This window comes from Palaemon carinicauda, chromosome 9 (assembly GCF_036898095.1).
Source record: "Palaemon carinicauda isolate YSFRI2023 chromosome 9, ASM3689809v2, whole genome shotgun sequence".
Classification (NCBI taxonomy): domain Eukaryota; kingdom Metazoa; phylum Arthropoda; class Malacostraca; order Decapoda; family Palaemonidae; genus Palaemon; species Palaemon carinicauda.
In genome coordinates, this window is record NC_090733.1 from 72,910,274 (window position 1) to 72,932,083 (window position 21,810).

At 41.5% G+C, this 21,810-nt stretch overlaps 1 protein-coding gene across 6 annotated transcripts in view; it reads left to right on the top strand.

Annotated features, from left to right (window-relative positions):
- The window catches only part of LOC137646994 (uncharacterized), a 175,330-nt gene that overhangs the window by 64,426 nt on the left and 89,094 nt on the right, over window positions 1–21,810 (top strand). For 5 of the 6 annotated variants that reach the window (XM_068380081.1, XM_068380082.1, XM_068380080.1 and 2 more), the window contains one exon: window positions 8,709–9,191. The exons of the other annotated variant lie outside the window; for it this stretch is intronic. In XM_068380081.1, coding sequence (XP_068236182.1) covers window positions 8,713–9,191 — 479 coding nt within the window. In that variant the 5' untranslated portion in view covers window positions 8,709–8,712. The remainder of the gene's footprint in view (window positions 1–8,708; window positions 9,192–21,810) is intronic. 6 annotated transcript variants of the gene reach the window in all.

Genomic DNA, 21,810 nt, shown 5'->3' on the forward strand with positions numbered 1-21,810 from the left:
TATTACCTCTTCCCTCCACCTTTAAAAATTAATGAGTAAACATAATGTTCCCTATACCCCTGGATCAGGTGGTGAACCCCAGACACCATTGATAACCTTTGCTGATTTATTTAAGGAAAATTCTGTTGACGACCTAGGAACTGAAAAGGCCCCCTCTATTAATGTTTCAAAGCCACGTAAGTCAGGTAACACAGGGAAACTTTGAATCCTTCGTGTTACCCAAATTCCAATAGATACTATATAAAGCATTTAAATGCTATGGTAGGATAAAAGTAATAAGAATGAAACTGGAAAATGAAAAATAGCATTCATGGATATCTTATAATAGTCATGAAAAAGCATTTAATGCACAATGTAACATCAATAATATTAAAATGAATAACTTAATTATCATGGGTGTCCTTTGTGATAAGATACCAAACGATTTGGATGTGTATAGGCCTGTTGACTGGTTTGAAAAAGATGTTGATATAACTATGCCTTTCCAGAGGAAGCCAAAACCACCATTTTGTGGCTTGTGATTGAGCCTAAAGGGAGTATTGGGAATTATTTTGAAATTTGCAAACTAATTTAAAAAAAGGTACATCATTTCACCAGATGATATATCTCACTTTGGAAAAAAAGAGCTTCCTCATCCGTGCCAAATCATGCACGCAATCGGTAGTACTGTCTAACCTCAAGACAAGTAGTGATGATAATACATTAGATGTCTGACCCCACCTAAATTTTAGTTACGGAAGGAGAGTAGTCTTCAGTAAAGATCTGTATGAATTTACAGAAGAGGAAAGTGCATAAGGTTCCTGGGACGTCAATGATTATCCGTGCTTTCAAGGATGTCGATGTGCCTTTCCACATCATTATTGAAAATGATAGAATTAAAGTTTGATCTTTTATACAGAAGCCACTGCAATGTTCCAATTGCTTCAAATTTGGACACCCTGCTAAAGTTTGCAAAAATGACAAAATGTGTAGCATTTGTTCTGATCTTACCATGGAGAGTGTACACTTGAGGCCAGCTGTTTGAACTGAGAGGAGCTGTGAGCTTTATAAGTTAGAAAAAGCTGCCCTCAACAAATCCAGTGTAGAACACATAAGTGTTGGACATGCCAAAAGACTACTGAATAAACCAAACAGCTATGCAAAGGCATTAAAATCAAGAGATATGAAAACAAAACAGCTGCTATCTGATTTGAGTGTTCATAACAAAACAACTTTTTTTTCGGTTGTTGTTATGGCTGTATGCGTTAACGCAATGATTATAACGTTACTAACGATACTTTTAGCCTTATCTTCTAGTTTTCTAAACCATTGAAGTAGAAGATGGAATAAATAAATGGAGTAAAAATGTTAGTCTGTTGTAATTTAGTTCCTCAAAAAGTAACTCGCATGATGCACGAGATATATGATAAAATTTGAGGGTCGCCCAATACTTGAGATCGGCTGTTACACGAGTATATACGGTAGATGTTTTTTAAGTGAGAGTAGTGGAAGTTCTACTAGAGAGGAAATGTCAGGAAGGAGGAGTTCCCAGGGTAGTGTGCTAAGTGTAACCCCATTTGCACTAGCCCTTAGTGGGATATCCTCCGTCATTCCCCAAGATATTTTCTCAACACTATTTTTGATGATCTCTCTATATCATTTGCTGGAGCTAGAATGGTAATGGTTTAGAGAAAGCTACAATACTCAATTGACAAAATTATCCAGTGGGCTGATAGGAATGGATTTAAGTTTTTGATAAGCAAAACTGCTGTCGTCCATTTTTGTCGTATTCGTGGAGTACATCCAGACCCGGATATATACATCAAAGGTCAATGTATCCATGTGTAAGTGAAGCTAGATTTCTAGGGTTGGTCTTTGATTGTTGTCTTACATGGGTTTCTCACTTGAAAGCCTTAAAAGTAAAATGTCTCTAGGCTCTGAATCTTAAAAGTTTTGTCCCATACACCATGGGGGCAGACTGTAAAACTCAGGCTAAAGTGATACACTGAATATTCCAAGAATCCTTGTTTACGCTGGAGAACTGCCACTAGAACTTTACCGGAAGTCTTCTATTGTTCAGTGTTGGTGTAGGTTGCAAAGACTTCCTAATTCCTTAGCCTGTCTGACTGCAAATCTTGTAAGGCTTTGTAGATATTTTGAGTTGCACCCAAAATCTCCTCAACCTTACAGTTTCTGGGTAAAAACATTAGTAGACAGTTTAGATATAGGTAGAAATAAAGTGCTCCCATGTAGGATATCATCAACTCTTCCATGGAAATTACTGGTTATATCTTTTTGTAAATATTTTATTGGTATAAAAAAGAACATGACTGACTACGAAGCCAGGTTGCTCTTTATGGAACACGTTGAAGAACATAGGGAATCTACTTTTATATATACTCATGTCTCCAAATCTGATGCTGGCGTTGGATTTGGAGTATATAGTAGTGCTTTTAATTGTAGAGGTGCACTTCCTCTAGCATCCTCTATATTTACTGCCGAACTATATGGCATACTAACCGTTATTGAGAAAATAGCGTTAAAAATCAAGGGAAATTTTACCATTTTTAGTGATGCAAGAAGTGCCCTACAAGCTTTAGAAGTTTTTAATTTCAATAATCCTTTAGTTTTAAAGAGTTTAGAGTAACTTTTGATTATTGGCATGGAGGGTATAACAGTTCAATTTTGTTGTTCCAGCACATATAGGTGTGTCTAGAAATGAGAAGGCAGATTCATTGGCAAAGAATGGTGCAGCTGAGTTGCTACCAAGAAGGTATCCCATTCCCAGTAATGATTTTTTGCCTACAATTAAGAATTTTATTTACTTGAAAATAAGATGTGAGAAATAAGTATTGTTATATCCCCTTGGAGGTATAACGGGATGGTCCGAATGTGGGAGGCTACTCTTTGCTGTCTCCGCATTGGTCACACTTGGTTAACACATGAGTTTTTGCTGACTAGCCAACATCAACCATGTTGCGATGATTGTTTGATACCCTTGACAGTGAGGCATTTGTTGACTCAATGCCCCACTTGTAGCACAGAAAGAAATAGATATCTGTTTGAGGCTCGAGGTGAGAATGGCAGGTTCATCCTTGCCAAAAATTCTTGAATATGATGTACTGTACAATGCATGCGGCATTTTTAGATTTATCTCAGAGGCAGGCCTTCTGAAAGCTATGTAACTTTTATAATGACATATTTGCTTGTATAGTTTTAATTTAATATTCTTTTATTCTTTATTAATGATAAATGATATCGGCGTCAATGACCTTCGATGTCAGGATGCCAGAAAGCCTCAAATCATTTATTCATTCATTCTCTGAGGAAAGGGAAGAATTCCTCTTCACAGGTCACCGTCATCCCATTCCCCTTCCTGCAAACGCATAATTGCGCGACCGGCGGGGAAGGAGGGAAAGGGCATTCCAGGGGAATTCAAGATCCCCAAACTACCGGCCTCCAAGGCGGACCCACGTAGATCTTCAGTACTGAACAAGACTCCTCAAAGGGAACATTCAACTCCCTTCCCTTCAGGGGACCTTTCAGACAGCGCCAGCATCAGCAGACAGCCCTGGTTCTGAGCTATCGTGAGGGCAGTTGTGTAGGCTTTTGTACCTGCTCTTTCAGCCTGCACCTCGTAAGCCTTTGAGAACCTCCAGCGATCTTCGGTTTCAGCAGACGCATGACAAGGAACCACGGCTTTCTCCCACTTGAAGGGGAAAAGAGGAGTTTCTGAGATAGATACTTCGTCAAGGGTAAAGCTGACTCCAGATAGGCCGTCGAAGACAAGGTCGATCTTTTCTGGTTCTCCTTCTTCCTGCTCTCTCGGCTCTTCGCCACCACTGCCAAGGGAGTCATGTGAGGAGCCTTTTCCAGTCTTCCTCCTATCACCTTTAGAGGAGGACATGCTCCGTGACAGTAGTGTCATGTCTTCAGAGGTTTCCAGGAAGTCAGACCATGCAGGCCTTCCATGCTGGAAACATATCTTCTTCCTCGTAAGGGGTCTAAGGAACACAAGACGATGCCTAAGTCCTCTTCAAAGACCTCCGGACCCGCGGAGGGGCTCAGGGCAGTCTAGCCACCCTAGAGACGACTGCGACGCTCCCCAAGACGAGTTCCGGTGGTGGATGATGGAGACTTGGCTGCCCAGCCCCACACTTTTAGAAGAACAGGAGTCAGAGTAGGCCTTTTGGCAGGTTCTGACTTTGATGAGGGCCCTCAATGGGTTTTCCCACCCAAAGATAGCTTCTCAGGAGGGCAAAGACACATTAGAGTCTAGACCGTGTCTTCGGCACTCAAATTCCCATCAAGTCCTGTGTATCTTTGCCCTGGTTTCAAGGGCTGTAGAGTGCCCGACATAAGATTGCCGCCCAGCTATCCGAGTTTTCCTCCTCCCTTCGTTCAAGTTCATCCGTCAAGTTCCTCTCATTTTCATGTGTTCAGCTCTTCCTATTCATCATTCTCTGGAAGAACTGACAAAGGAGGTCTTTCTAGAGAGACTCTCCGGCTGCCGAGTCACGTTCTCGGGGTCGGAGATCCTTAACCAGGAAAAGGTTGTGAAGTATTCCATGCAGGCTACTTCGTGGCTGGATCTATGGTTAGGATCCTTGGGAATCCTGGTACGGACTGAGGACTATTCCAAGGAAAGTACCAGGAAGGCGATGGAAACCTTCCTCCTCTCAGGTACCCGGACTATTGAAATCCTGGCCCACCAAGTCGCGAACTTATGGGTCAACACCATCCTCAAGCACAGGGACTCGGTATCCGAGAGCTTCTATCACCAAGTCCCTAATGCCGAGATCCCAAGGCTCAGGAACTCCTCTTAGAGGGTTCTTCTTTGTTCGAGCCTAGGGACGTCGAGCAAGCTGTAGAGAGGTAGAGGAAGTCTCGTCAGGACTCTCTCTCCATAGGGCCATAACATCCTGGCCCTACAGACCAGCTCAACCAGCCCAAAGCCTCAACAAGCAAGGGGGCAGCGAAGAAAGAGGTGTCGAAGAAGCCCTTTCCATCCAAAGACAAGAAAGGTTCAAAGTCCTCCTGGGGAGGAAAACTTCCTAGAGTAAGGGGATGCCTGCAAAGCTGCTAGGACAGGTAGAAGGTCCTTGACGATTCCCCAGGTTTCTTCAGTCGACTCTTTCTTGTGAAAAAGGCGTCTGGAGGCTGGAGATCAGTCATTGACATCTCAGCTCTGAACAAGTTGTCAAACAGACTTCATTCAGCATGGAGACGGATGCGGTAAGACCACAGGACTTCATGTGCATACTGGACCTAAAGGACGCATACTTCTAGATCCCAATCCACCTGTCTTCAAGGAAGTATCTTAAGATTCAGCCTAGACAACAGGAAATACCAGTTCAGGGTACTGTGCTTCGGTCTTTTCACAGCACCCCAAGTTTTCACCAGAGTGTTCGCCTTAGTATTATCCTGGGCTCACAGGATCGGCATCCGTCTCCTCCGGTATCTGGACGACTGGGAATCATGGTAAACCTCGAGAAGTCTGCCCAGATTCTTACTCGGAGACTGGTACAGTATATCTGGAAATGATTTTTTACACCAATCTCCACAAAGCCTTCCCATCAGACGACAGGATAAGGAGGCTGAGGAAGGTCTCAAGGCCTTTTCTCAGACGAGAAAAACTCCCAGCCCAGAAGTGGCTGTGTCTCCTCTGACACCTATCATCCTTGGCCCGTCTAGTTCCCAACAGCTGCCTCAGGATTCGATCCATCCAGTGGTGACTGAATTCCAGTTGGAATCAGACTTTCGATTCCCTGGACATTCCAATCCCCATGGGACCAGCGGAACGAACGGACCTTGAGTGGTGGGTGACTGTTGAGAATCTGCCTAGCACTGTAGATCTTCTTGTTCTCTTCCGGACTTGCTGTTTTCTGACCCATGTGAAAAGGGGGGGGGGGGGGGGCACATACTGCACCACACGGCCTCAGGCCTTTGGTTAGAGTCCAAAAAGTACCTCCACATAAACCTCTTAGAGATGATGGCGGTTTTTCTGGCCCTTTAAAGAGTTCCATCAGTTCGTTGCAGGCCACTCAATGGTGGTGATGAGTGACAACACCACAGTAGTGGTTTACATCAACAAACTAGGAGGTACTTTTTCCCATCTAGCAGTGGGACAACATCAGTGTTTATGCCTTTCTATCATTCTGTCTGATGAGAGGGGTACTCAACAAGGCCAGAACATCGGTCAACCTCTCAATGACTCTCATAGCTCCGCCATGGCATCATGCGGAATGGTTCTTGGACCTTCTGCAGCTCCTGACAGAGCCTCCAAGATAACTCCCTCCTTGACACGATCTACTCAGACAACTACACGTCTACATCTACCACAAAGCCATAGCTTCGCTACAACTTCATGCCTGGAGACTATCCAGCATATCCTCTCTGGGAGAGAATTTTCTCAAGTTGCGAGAAGGATATCTGGATATCTGCGGAAGTCATCGGCAGCAGTCTATCAGGCAAAGTGGAGCGTCTTCTGTGGTTAGTGTCGTGGAAGGGGTATCTCTTCGCTTGATGCCACTATTCCAGCAATATCGGAGTTCTTCATGTGTTTGCGGGAGGAAGTGCGTCTTTCAGTTTCGTCAGTGAAATGCTATCCCTCAGCCTTGAGCTTCGCCTTCAAACTGAAAGGAATGCACATCATCTCATCCCTAGAACTTTCCTTACTCATACGGAGTTACAAACTCAACTGTCCTCAGTCGGAAGTGACACCTACCCCTTGGAATGTGGTTGAGTTCTCCGGTCTCTAAAGAGGCCTCCCTACGAACCATTACGCCAGGCAACAGAATGCCACCTGACTTGAAAGACGGTGTTCCTGCTCGCCTTGGCTTCGGCCAAACGAGTCTGTGAACAGCTCTGTCTATCATACAACATCTCTGATTCAAGGGGACGGGGAGAGGTAATGTTCAGCTTTGTCCCTGAGTTTGTTGCAAAGACTCAAAATCCAGGGGTGTCGGAGCCTAGATTCAACTCTTTCCCGATAACGAGTCTCCTTTCTGTAACAGACGACCCAAATCATCTGTTACTTTGCCCAGCTAGAAGTTTAAGGCTCTACCTTAAGAGAACAGCAGCAGTCTGCCCCTGAGTGCCTTCACTTTTCGTCAGCACCTGGAAGAACAAGAGGAGGATCACCTAAAACACCATCTCTGCGTGGATTCGCAGAGCCATCAATCATGCTCTGAATCCTGATCCTCACAATGTTGGGCATAGCTACGTCCCTGGCCTTCAAAAAGAATTACTCCGTGGCGCAGGTTCTACAAGCTGGGGTGTGGAAGCACTAAACGACTTTCACACCCTATTACCTGCAAGACGTGACTCACAGGAGACTTGATACATTCTCTATCGGTCCTGTGGTGGCTGCACAACAGCTAGTTTAGTACCTCAAGCTCCTTATGGGACAAGTAGCAGAAGGTTGAGGGCACTGTTACCCGGTTTCAGTCTGCGTGAATGAAAAGGAATGACTGGCTCTTTTTTCTTATGTTCATCTTCCCCTCTCTTGGGGAAAGCAGCAACCTGGGTTCTCTGCACAAACTGGCTTCAACCATTGCAGGTAAACCATGCTCCCTTTTGTACCTAGTATTGGGTCAGTACTGTCCCCATACCCTAGCAAAGCGGTATTGGGAAAGTCTTGGTCAACTGGGTTATTTCCTACAAAGACTCGGAATAACTTTTACTTTTACAGTCACACTGCTAATATCTCAACACGCAGCTTGCGTAGGCTTTTGGTACTGACCTACTCATAAAAAGGAGACCCCAGGTAAAGCCAAAAAGCCAGATTGACAGGGACATCCATCCTCCTAATGGGTCAGTCACCCCTACAAATAGCGCATGTTTGTATTCCAGTTACGAAACAAATAACAAATTTGGAAGTAATATGTATTTTTCACAACGATACAAACCTTTAGCTATTTATACAAACTTGACCGCCGACCCTGTCCCCCTTGAAGTCCTACCTCCAAGCAAAGTGAAGCACAGTCACAGGTGTGTGAGTAAAGGCCCCCTTACCCCCTGCTAACTAGCGGGATGAGTAGTGAACCCTCGCTAAATTTTAGTGGCTCATCCTTAATACCCCCACAAATAGCTAAAGGTTTGTATCGTTAGAAAAAATATAAATTACTTCCAAATTTTTCATGGTATGAGTATATGTAACCATGTACCTTTAATGTGACTCGAGCCTGAAACATCAGAGCATATTGTGATTACTCTTCACAAAAGACCTATTCTACACTTCTTTTCTGCAGGTAATTAGTTATATAATTTCCAAGGCAGGGAAAGTTATAAATGGTAAAGGCAATGGTTTGTATCTTGAAAAAAAATTATCCAAAAAGCTATAACAAATAAGTTAACTTTAAATACAATAATACTATTAACCTATAATGATTTTCATGTTAACATTTTTTAGAATACTATGTGAAAATGCTGTTTGTAATATTAGTTGAATTCAAAACATTGATGTGCATTTTGATTTACATTCTTTCATATTTCTACTGTGTTGTATTTCCTCATTTTTTTCATTGATGCCTGGTCTTGGTTGTCAATCTTTTGGTTCTTTTTTCTTGATTTCCATTTTATTATTTTCCTCTCAATCTTATATCCTACAATATTGTGAATAAAGTCAGGATATTTTGCTGCTTTGGAGTGTTGGTTATCAAAATGATTTCATATGAGAAGCCTAGTTTTGTAGCATAATAATATTGTGGTAATCCCTCTGCTTACAGCAAAATGGCAAGTAATCCAGAGCAGAAGCCGAAGAGAGTACCCATTGTTCTCAATATGCATTTATTGGATAAGGAAGGTGCAAAAGAGGATAAGAGTTCAAAGGATAGTAAAGAATCAACCAAAAATGAGAAAAGTTCAGATCTTGATAAAGGCAGATTGGGTGGCGATGATAAAGAAAAAAGCAGCAGCGTTAAAACCAAGAATGAGGATTTTAAAAGTGACGATCCTAGCAGCAAGGCAAAGGCAGACGAAGCTCTTCAAGGTGGTCCAAAGGATGTCAAAAAAAATACGAGCAAAAACAATGGAAATAAAGAGGAACGAGGAATTTGTCGTGATTTTTTGCGAAACATGTGCTCCCGAGGCGACAGTTGTAAATTTAACCACCCCTCCTCTGGCTTTGCTTCAGCAGATAGGCGGCGAAGTTCTTGGCTTGTTTTATGTCACGATTTTCAGAATGGACATTGCATGCGCTCGGACTGCAGGTCAGTATAGGGAACCGTTGTATTTTTCATATTTAAGTGTTAGGTCTTTGTAGCTATAAAGGTTTAATGGTTGCTTACTGTTCAATATTTGATTCAATGCGCTGAATGAAGGGCTCAATATGGTTGTCTATTAGGAAAAGTTCCGTTAAAAGTTTAAAGCCAAACATTATACAGTAACTTGTTAAAGTTCATTGAATCTTGTGATAGGGTTGCTCTTGGTTTAGTTGCGTATGCATATTATACTTCGTATTGATCATTTAAGCGTTATCTTGTATTAGTGATTGTAAAAGCGTAATTTTCATTTTGCATGTGGGTATTAACCATTTCTCAGTATGAGGTAAAGTTGCGAGTATGCCAGGTTTAAAATGTTCAGGGGTTCTGCGTTTATTTCTATATCAGGGGTTTGGGTAGCATTTTCCAAGAATTAAATTGCTGCAGTTGCATGTATTCATGTAGCAAAATTACATGTTATGATTATAAAATTATAATTAAATTAATTTGGGTGTAATTTATGATAAATTTTGTAGCTCGCTTTTGGCGATGGGGAAGTTTGTCACTTATATTGTTTGTAGTACCGTAGCTAGTGTATTCCTTGTTTATACGAAAATTCTGGGTTGGTTTATGCGTAATTGCCGTATTGCAAAAGGCCTTGAGTATGTTGTGTTCATTTGTTGTATTAATACTGCCTTTTCATTAATGAATAGATGACACATTTCAAAAGTTCGGTCATTTACTGGATTTTCAGTTGTCTGTTTTAAATCTTATTCCATGCCAATATGTTAAAAGCTTTCACCTTTCAGAGCAAAGAAGCACCTTGGTTTGAATAGTAAGTTTTGAATGAATGGAATGATGTTCTTTAGTTTGTATGGATATATACAAACAAATTTACTTATACATGATCATTTCTTTGACCCTACCCGATGTTCATATTGCTTTTACTCCAGAATCTCGGTTTATTGATGTTTACCCCCAAATGTTTATAAAATATTGTTCCCAGTTTCTTTCAAAGATACATAACCTCCAGTAAAATAATGTTACAATCTTCTAGTTGATGGTAAGTGGTACGCTAATAGTTTTCCTATTCTTCAGTTTTTCAGTAACTCTGGTAATGCGCAGGTGTATCCTGCTTCTGGATTGTGATAACCGTTTATTGGATTTTAAGTTGTCTTCCCTGCTGAAGTTGTTAGCATTTCTGTATAGGGAAAGCACTGTGTTTTTTTGGGCTCAAGCCATGTCGTCCTGATGGAAGTTCCTTAAAGTAGCTTCCTAAGGGATATATGTACTACAGTGATATTCCCAGAGAATTTTACCTTTAAGTATCCAAAATTCTAACTCCTGGCACGAATATTCTTAAATTTTCTCTCAAGGGTATCGTAAAATATCAGAGGACGTATTCTTGACACGCCACATAGCAATCTGCACCCCTAATAGCGTTTACGCTTCGAGGAGGTGTGGCAGAATAAAAAGGGAGCCGTATCAAGGCTACCCTCGTTCTCGTACTACTATTGACTATGACAACAGCACCATTCCCATTATGGCGGACATTCCTTATTTTGTAGCGATTTCGTTTGGTGGTATTCCCTGTTGATCTAACTTTTCGATCGTTTTACAGGATTATAATTATGCTTTCTCCTCCTTCTTCCACCTCTGGAAAGTTGAGTATCGGGTCTTTACTATGAGTATAATTTAGCTCCTGTTTCACAATGAAATTAGAGTAATTTATTGTGCCTAAGGGCTAGGCCGGTTACTGGAGGCGCCATGGGCGCCGTCGTTCGTTAGGCATGTGTTATTTAGATAGCAGAACGACTTCCAGTTTTAAATAGCTTTATTTAATTATTTCAATTATTTAACTATTTAGGCAATTATTCTCGTAAAGATTTTGATAATGTGCATAATTTTCCTTTTCCATGTCGATCGTATAATTAGAGTTTCGGTGATTTAGGTAACCGAGATCTCGTCTAGCCTAGGTAACCCAACCTAGGCGTTTTATTATACGTTTAGACATTTCCCCGGTTACCCTTGTGTATTGTTTTTTTCAATTCAAGTGGAGACAGATACCTCCTAGAATTATATGAAACATTACATGTCTCTTCGGAGATTTAATGGTAATCTCTTTTCCCTCTTGAGTGTAGCTTCAGGCTACAACCCTACTGGCTGTGCCATGAATTTTATTAAGACATGACTAGCTTAGGGTTTTTCCTGTCTCTTCCCTTAGACCGCTGGTTGTGGTATACCAGCAGGTTTTGGGATTTAGTCAGAATCTCAGAGTATTTAGTCTTATGTCGGCGACCTGTAGGCAGGGCGAATGGGTTGTAGCATACCATCATTCCCCTACCGGCTAGGCTGCCGGCAATGGAGGCTAGCCCTCCCTAGCCGCACTTGAAGTAGTGGTAGGATACCATCTTCTCCTTACGACTAGAAGACTAGTCCTGTGCCGCAGTCCCCTAGGCTGAAGAGTGATCTTCTTTTGCCTAGGATGACGCGGCACTGGAACTCTGTTTCTCCCTTGTTGAGAGGAGGTGGCAATGCCGCCATCCCCTTAACTGTGTCGGCAATCTCTAGGGTGGAGAACTGAGACTCTCCTGTCACCTAGGATTCTGCCGATACTGAAACAGTGTTTCTTTTAAGAGGTGGTAGGACTGACAATTTTGTCAGTTCCTTTCACACGCTATAAAGGACCCTGTTCCCTACCCCTCTGTCCACTTTTGATGGCCGAGCCATTGTCTTTCTTTGGGCCGGCATCTTGCAACCTTACCATTTCCGCTAGGTTGCCGGAGCCGGCCAGACTCCCTCTCTAGCCATGACATCTGTCGGCGGCCATGTTGAATGTCAGTAACTATGACTGACGGCAATGCATACTGTCGGCAGCTATGGTCCCTACCATTAGCCGTTGACTGTCGCCAGCCAAGATGGGTGCCGGCAACTGGCGGCTGTTGGCAGCCATGATGGCTGAGAGTGGGAAGGCCCTTTCTATCCCCAAGGTTCTTCAGTTCTCCCTTGGACTGCTATTCACAAGTTCTGTTGCCGGAATGCCGCCGGCCAGGCCAGTACAGATAAGTGCTTACTTAGATGGCAGCACGCCGACTGTACTGATACTGCCGGAGGCTAGCCTGCCGGCAGTGTATTAGCAGCACTTTACCGGCAACAGTACTGTAGCTGGATGGAAGCCTGATTGGTACATTCTCCCCTTCCATTAGAACCTTCTTTTCGGAGGAAAGGCAGTTGAATTAGACTTTTACATCCTTAATTACTGTATACATACACAGTAAAGGAGTAGCCTTTCCTCCATGCTATCTTTCTCTCTGGCTAGCATACTAGATATGCCGGCAAGACCTAGCTATGCTGGCAACATGCCGGCTGAACTACAGTATATGTTATACAGGTAGCCAGTATATCTACAGTATAGAATATACTGCAGATAGAAAACTACTATATATTTTATACTAGTAGTTATTTCCAATATATCTTGGATATCCAACAGGCATTTGCTGAACCCAATCCCATATTGAATGAATATAATTTCTTCAATATCCTGATTAGAAATCAGTATTCGGATTACCCTACAATATCAAATAGCTTCAAGGCAGGAGTGATACACTCCTAACCCTTAAAGGGTAGAGCCTTTATCCTTGAGTCTCCCTGATCAAGAAACTATAATTTAATATTGTAAGGAAGGCTACAGCAAATAGGCTGAGTGGGATACACAAATATATGTCTTTATTTTCCCTAGTCCAGCTGGCTTCATGCTAGCTGGACCGTACTGTGAAATGCTACTATGAAGGCAGCATACTGACTAAACTACAATACATGATGTACAGTAGCCAGTAAATTGCAATGTAGACTTACTGCAAATAGAAAACTACAGTACCATTATAAAGTAGGAATTTCTAACATACCTTGGGTACCCTTGTGCGAGCATTCCGCTGGTACCGCTCCTATATTGAGTGAATAGTTTTTCTTCAATATTCTGATTGAGAATCAGTCATCCTGACTCCACAGTATTAACATTATTTTGGGACAGTGAATTGGTACTTCTCTACCCCTAGGGGTAAGAGCCCTTCTACTTGGAGTTACTCGATAGAGGAATCTCCATATACAGTAGTTAATACTGAGGGGAGGTAACAGCATTTGCTCACAGGGGTACACAAGTATGTATCTCCTACTATCCCTTTATAGCTTACTATCCTAAGCTATTCTGTTGTAGATGACCTTTGCATGTTGATTATCAGGGAGATAATCCTTTGTATACTCATTTGGTTTTCCTTCTTTACAGGAGGAACACCAGATACCTTGTGCTGCAGTCTCCTGCAAGGCCAAGAGCAAGTATTTTTACTGTCATAATACTTGCAGGTTTCATGCCCCCTGCAATATTATTTCTGGATCCCTACATTATTGGAACCCACAGGGTTGCAATATATGTCAGACATTAATGTCTGAAGGTTTTGGAAATCCCAAGTCTACGGAGACTAGGGATACAGCTCAATACAAATTACGCAACTGGGTGAGAGGCTTCCAAAAAAATCTCTCTGGGACCTTTCCTACCTAATGATAGGATGCGTAAGCTACTATTTCCGAAAGCAAGTAAGGAAATAGTAGTGCCTCAGGCACCAACTACATCCCCTGACTGCCAGATAACCTTTGGGAATGAGGGCAAGAAGTGCCCCAGGGTAGAAGAGGAAAATGTCGTATCGGAATTTCCTCCGCCTATGCCGACTATAGAGCCATCAACGTCGACATCTTCGTCTTCTACCCCTTTATTAGATAGAATGGTACAATTATGTATCCAACTGAATAATCATATAGAAAGCTTTCGTAAACAAAACGAAAAGCAGGAAGCAAAACGCAAGATAAAGCCTCGCAAAGCTTCTCTTATTGCTTCCCAAGGGTCATTCAAACGACCCATGGATCAAAATCTACCAACATGCTCCAAAACCAATCCCTTGAGGTTTGCGGAGCCAATGCCGATTTTAAATGGCAATCTCTACATCTCAGAGAAAATGGGAGCTGTTCCTTTGGACAAAATTCAATTTTGGCCAAACTTTGATGCTTTCCCTAATTGTTGGGTTCGACTGAGGTACGAACTAAAGTCAAGAAAAGGAACGGAACCAAAGAAGGTCATGATCCTCGACCATGATAAGGCACAGGCTATCCTCTCGGGTAGTCTGAAAAAGGCGGGTTATTCAGAGTCGAAGGTATTCTCACTGAATAACAGACACCCTTCCTTTCTTGCTCCTACTTCACTCTCATTCCCCTTTATGGGGAAGGCATTTACATCTGTTGCCAAAGCGGTGGAGGCGGGTAAGCCATGTCCCACACTCAAAGAGTGCAAGCCTCTGTCACCAGCTTTTCCCAGACAGGAAAAGGACTGGAAGGAAGTCCATTTGACCTTTTCAGTAGGAAAATTAGACGCGGATGTCGCAAGTCGACAATTTAATGTATGTCTCCCCAAATTATCTAAGTTGCTCTTGTATAATGAACAAGAGACAAAGGGGAGACTTGCAACCTCCCTTTCTCTACAAAACTACATAGAGTTGTGTTCAACCTACCAAAATACCCCAGACATGTTCATGGTCATAGCCAAAATGCATATGGCTACCTTAGTGAAGGACCTTTACGCCTTTATGAAGGCTAGGAGAGCATGTAGAGAGTTTGTGTTCGCTGCTGCAACAGTGAAACACGAAACAAGGAAGCTAATATCTTCCAACATCTGGGGTAAAGACCTCTTCCCACATGAGGTAATTAAGAAAGTTATTAAGAACGCCACCATGGAGAACATAAGTCTTCTCCAAAAGTGGGGCATCCTTTCAAAGAGAAAATCTTCCATGGTTGTTGGTCCCTAACCTAAAAAGAAGACGGGAAATGCTGGAAATATCCGGGCTGTTCAACAACACCCCACTATTCCAGTGACCACGGTGCCACAGGCAATGGTCAAAAGTCTAAACCTACTGACTATTTGAAGCATGGAGACGCTTCTGCTAGGAGGAACGTTCCTTCAGGATCGCAGGGCCTTCGATCCTTCGGTCCAAAGCCTATTAAAGATGAGACCTTGATGGGAAACAGGAATGTCTCCACCATCATTTCCTTACCTTCTCCTACAATTCAAAACCCTCCTGGAGGAGTATACCTGAGAGCTATAGAGCATACAGGTGGTAAGAAAACTATAGTCCATCGAGTTCCAGGGAAGGCTGTTTTGTGTTCACGAGAAGGACTCAAGAAATCTCTGAGTCATTCTGAACTTGTTGCCACTCAAGTTCATAGAAAACAGCAAGTTCAGAATGTTAATCCTTCCGAACATATGGACTTTGTTCCGAATAGGGGTGTTCGTTGTCTTGTCAGACCTGAAAGGTGTCCTGCGGAACCTTCCAGTCAACCACCCCCTTTCCTCCTATCTAGAATTCAAGTTACAGATAGTAACATACATCCTAGGAAAGATACATGTCGGACTCACAGTCCTAAATATCTTCATAGGATTGGCAAACTTAGTCACGTTAAAATCAAGCCTAGAAATGGTTCAGGCATTAATATACCTGGACGAGAGGCTGGGGTGGGCAGCACCCGAAGTGGCTGGCCAATGTGCATTCAAAGAAATGACCCGGTTCCCGGGACATCACGGATGCAAGATAAGCTTCTAGAAGTCTTGACTTTCTCCAGCTCAAGTGTTTTAATGGCTGAAAAACCATTGAAGCCCACAGTCACATCAACTCTCCTTTCCCTTGGAAATATAAAAGGAGCTCGCGAGGTCTGTCAAGAGACTCGGTAATCAGTCAGATTTCCAAGACGCCAACAGGGAGAAGCGCTAAACTCTCCCCAGTTCGCAATAGTGACAGACCTAGTGCAAAGAGCACAGCGGAAAGATGCGTTAAGAGCATGGAGAAAATACGCATCAAATGCTTGAAGAGATAAAAAAGACTGATATCAGTCCCTCTTTGATCGCTTCTTTAACAAAAATTAAAGCACGAAAGTCCCAAGACTCTGCTGGTCCTATCATGAGTGGGGAAGCTCCCTCCACACAGATCAGACTTCCTACGACTGATCTGGGACATCGAAGCAATAATAAGACGTCACAATCGATAGTGCTAAAGAACGTCTCATACAGTCTAGGTGAAGTTATCCATCCCTTTCTTGAAGGGATGGCACCTGTCAGCAGTTCATATACAACTGATCCACAATGTGACAGTGGATGCTCTAATTCGATCCAAGCCGATAGAGTTGGAATGGTCCATGGACGCAGACCTATTCCCTCCCAGATGGGAACAAGTCCCGGAACTGCAATTCGACCTCTTCATCACGAGCGTCTTCAAGAAACTACCTCGATATGTAGCCCCATACGAGGATCCTCTAGTGGGGCTGATAGACGACATGTCTCTAGAATGAAAGGGATGGACTTGGGTATACCTGTTCATCCCATCCAACCACCTGCTGAAGGTCCTCAACAGGCTCAGATACTTCTAAGGAGGAGTAGCTCTTTTGGCTCCTAGATAGCCCAAGAACAATCTGTCCTCCTTAATGAAGAAGTTGAAGATGAGGCTGGTCCTAGCTCTGATCCTAGGTATATTTCCGAAGGTTCAGAAATTAACTGCCTTCGTTTTATCACGGAGAACCCAAACCCTCCATTTCATGATTTTCTTACCCTAGCGGTTAGAAAAAGATTTGGGATCTCAGAAGGCAATATAGAATTCTTAGAAGAATACAAGGCTATGTCAACTAGAAGACAATATGAGTCTTCCTGGAAAAAGTGGGTTGCGTTTGTGAAAGCAAAAGGACCAAAAGAAATTTCAATGAACTTCTGTCTGTCCTTCTTTGTCCACCTTCATAGCCAAGGTCTGGTGGCTAATACGATAAATACGTGCAAGTCAGCCTTGACTAGACCTCTCCTATATGCCTTTCAAGTGGATCTGGCGAATGAAATCTTGAATAAGATTCCGAAGGCATGTGCTAGGCTTAGGCCCGCAGTACCTCCAAAGCCCATCTCTTGGTCTTTGGACAAGGTCCTACATTATGCCTCATCTGTGAACAATGAAGATTGTTCTCTTAAGGATCTAACCCAAAAGGTTATTTTTCTGTTTGCTATAGCCTCTGGGGCTAGAGTTAGTGAAATAGTGGCCCTATCCAGAGATGAGGGTCACATTCAGTTCACAGAAGTGGGAGAACTGAATCTCTTTCCTGATCCATCCTTTCTCGCTAAAAACGAGCTACCCACTAAGAGATGGGGTCCCTGGAGAATCTGCCCTCTGAAGGAAGATGTCTCTTTATGTCCTGTAGAGTGTCTAAAGGTCTATCTTCGTAGAACTTCAGACTTCAGGGGAGGACAGCTCTTTAAAGGAGAAACTTCTGGATCAAATTTATCCCTGAAACAACTGAGGGCGAAGCTCACCTACTTTATTCGTAGAGCGGATCCTGACAGTACTCCCGCAGGTCATGATCCAAGAAAGATTGCTTCATCACTGAACTTCTTTCAGTATATGGACTTTGAGCGTCTTCGTTCATACACTGAATGGAAATCATCCAGAATGTTTTACAAACACTATGCAAAACAAGTGCTTGAACTGAAACACTTCGTAGTGGCGGCAGGTAGTGTACTAAACCCTACCCCCTAATTACTGTTGTAAACAGTTAATGGTTTGGGACCCCACATGTCCTCACACATGTACTGGGTGAGAATCATCCAGAGTGTTCTATAAGCACTACGCTAAGCAAGTCCATGATCCGAAGCAGTATGTGGTGAAGTCGGTTAGAATATTTAACCCGCCGTCTAAATTCTACGATGAACAGCTAATTGACTGGGACTGTCAATTAAAGGGAGAAGCGGTCATCCCTCCTTGGGTGTGACCTCTTTTGATTAAGTGTTACCATGGTGACACTAGCTCTGTTCAAAATCCCAGGTGTGGAATTATACAAATAGCACTAGTGCCGGTGTACGTAGTACACAGTGCAGATAGAAGTAACCAGTACAGGAATTATGAAGAGAAATTGTTTTATAAATTTTCTTCAGTCTGAGAGTGGCACTCATCATTTCTTCCTTTCAAGAAAGAAATATAGTCTCTGTACTCGTTACAGGTATAATCCCATTGTCATACTACATTCGTTTTACTAACCATCTCTTTTAGTCATTTATTAGGAATAAATGTCTATTAGAATGTAGTGCGTCCGCTTTCGCCAGACAATTGCATGTATAAATGCCAGAGTTCTTCGACTTACCAAAGTAAGTATTCCTCATATAATTATATGCTCACAAATAATAGATATAAGAGACACTGATTTTAATTCAGCAAATATACAACTATGAGACTACGTGTATATTCAGTGTATACTTATGTTTGGTCATACAATATATGTTAACCTCGAGACCCCTTTTCTACTGTCTAGAATGACTCTTCCCTGTAGGAGGCAGGAAGCACTAACATTGTTTATGATTAGTGATAATGACGAATAACGGTGACGTCACTTGTCTCAATTGGTCCCCATGACCATAGAAAAGGTCGCTCTAAGGTTAAGGCACTGATGAAAATCCACAGATACACTAATGCTCTGGCATGCTTCCATCAGGACGACATGGTTTGAGCCCAAAAAACGGATTTTGAGCGAAGCGAAAAATCTATTTTTGGGTGAGATGGTCATGTCGTCCTGATGGACCCACCCAACTCTTCTAAAAAGAAAAGATCTTCACCGTATCCCCCCCCTGTTGTACTGCATCTGTTACACCATGCTCAATGCTACAAGGAATGTCTGCCATAGTGGGAATGGCGCTGTTGTCATACTCAATAGTAGTACGAGAACGAGGGTAGCCTTGATACGGCTCCCTTTTTATTCTGCCACACCTCCTCGAAGCGTAAACGCTATTAGGGGTGCAGATTGCTATGTGGCGTGTCAAGAATACGTCCTCTGATATTTTACGATATCCTTGAGAGAAAATTTAAGGATATTCGCGCCAGGAGTTAGAATTTTGGATACCTAAAGGTAAAATTCTCTGGGAATATCACTGTAGTATATACTGTACTGTATATCCCTTAGGAAGCCAAGGAACTTCCATCAGGACGACATGGCCATCTCACCCAAAAATAGATTTTTCGCTTCGCTTAAAATCCGTTTTATTTAACCTTTGTGAGGAGTACATGCGACATGATGGCTTTCAGGGAAAATTTTTCTATTTCATGTGTTTACGGAACTAAATAGTACCAGTAGTCATCGACTTGCGACTGGATTTGGTTACAAGACAGAAAATAAATTGTTCCTGATATAAATCAATATTCTGTTAAATAACTGATGATAGGGGTAATGAAACCATATTTACCTTACACATTATTGACTCAAGTTCATGATGAATAGCCTATTTGAGGAAAAATTCCCTGTCAGCAATGAAATTGACTTTTTATCTACACGAGTCCAGCTGAGAAGATGCAAGCCTCGTGTCATAGTAGCCTTCTCAGCAATATTTAACATTTTCTTTTGCTAACCTTTCAATAATTTTAATGGTAGCGTTGATGTCGGTAGTAATAACATTTATGTTAGCGTAATATATTAATTTTTCATTAAAAAAACATCTTAATTTAGATTATCACTTTATCAAATCTTGCACCATCTTCTGTCAATTCGAACGTTCTAGCAGCAGTACAATTGTTTGTATCTTTGTCTTGTATAACTTTATATATATATATATATATATATATATATATATATATATATATCTATATATATATATATATATATATATATATCTATATATATATATATATATATCTATATATATATATATATATATCTATATATATATATATATATATCTATATATCTATATATACAGTGGAACCTCTACATCCGAACGTATCTACATCCGAATTTTCCAACATCCGAAGTAAAATTAGAGCAAATTTTTGACTCTACATCCGAATTTTATTTCGAGACACGAAGTAAACATTACGCCATTGAGCGTCGAGTGCTCAGTTCTCTGTTCTTGTGTGTATCGTGTGGTTGTCCTCTGTTTGGTCTGTTATTAACAGTGCTTATTTTCTTCCTTTTCTCACATTTCCTTTTTTATTTTACCTATAATCATGGTGCCTAAGAAGCTAAGTTTCAGAACAGGAAGAAGGCAATTCTTTCATTAGAATTGAAGCAAGAAATTATAGAAAAACATGAGAGCAGTGTGCATGTGGGTGATACTGTATGGCTAAACAATATGGCCGGAATAGGCCTATGATCTCGAGGATCATCAAGCTGAAGGCAGCCATTAAAGCAAATAACCATCGAAGGGGATCACCATTATTACAAGACATCGTAGCAATACCCTGGAAGAGATAGAACGCCTTTTGTTGATAGGGATAAAGGACAAAGAGATTGTTAGCAACGATCATTTGTGAGAAGGGCCAGCGTGATGAATAGAAAGAAAGAAAAAAGTGAAGCAAAGAAAACCAAGATAGCATTAACAAGCTCTTTTAAATAAGACTTCTCTCTTTTTCTGTTTCTCTCTAGATATAGCATTAACATGTTCTTTAAATATAATCTCTCTCTCTCTCTCTCTCTCTCTCTCTCTCTCTCTCTCCTCTCTCTCTCTCTCTCTCTCGTTCTTCTTCGCTGTTATAGTGTTAGATACGTCTACGTCTATTATTTTTTTTCCGAGAGAGAGAGAGAGAGAGAGAGAGAGAGAGAGAGAGAGAGAGAGAGAGATTAAACAAAAATGTGTTTAGAGTACATATGATTTTTAACAGCGTCAACGAGTTGAAAAACAATTAAATGAAACTAAGAAAGTAATAACAGCTAATCTGAATTCCTTTATTAACGAAAACAAATATTGATACAAACACACTCGTGTGCGTATGCACAAACACACACACACAGGTGCAAGAATTACTACGCAATAAGAGAGACGGTCGGGGAAGAGGTAGAGATGGTGACTGCGATAACATACCGAAACTCGTCACTGAAAGTAATGAAAATAAAAATCAAAAGAAAAAAAATGTAAAAAATATGAAATATAAAAATTAGAAAAATAAATAAATAAGCTAAGTTAGATTAAAATTTCCGTAGTGTAAGTTACGGTATGTTATCCAGTCAACATCTCTACCTCCTCGCCGATCGTGTCTCCTCGTGCGTGTGTGTGTGTTTGCGCATACGCACACGAGTGTGTTTGTATCAATATTTGTTTTAGTTAATAAAGGAATTCAGATTCGCTGATATTGTTTTTTTAGTTACATTTAACTGTCTTCCAACTCGGTAACGCTGTTAAAAATCATATGTACACAATACATTTTTGTTTAATCTCTCATTTTTGTTTAATCTCTGTCTGTCTCTCTCTCTCTCTCTCTCTCTCTCTCTCTCTCTCTCTCTCAGAAAAAAAATTAATAGACATCTCTAACACTAGCAGTGAAGAAGAACTAGAGAGAGAGAGAGAGAGAGAGAGAGAGAGAGAGAGAGTATTTATTTAAAGAACATGTTAACACCATGTCTACCTTCTCGCCGATCGTCTGTCTCTTCCTGGCGTAGCAAATCCTACACCTGCGTTGGCCTGTCTCTAAGGTAAAGTGGCAATAAAACACATTTTTTATTCATTATTTCTTTATAATTATCTTTTTTATATGCTTCTTTCATATTATGCAGTTATGTTATTGTTATGTGTATTTATGTG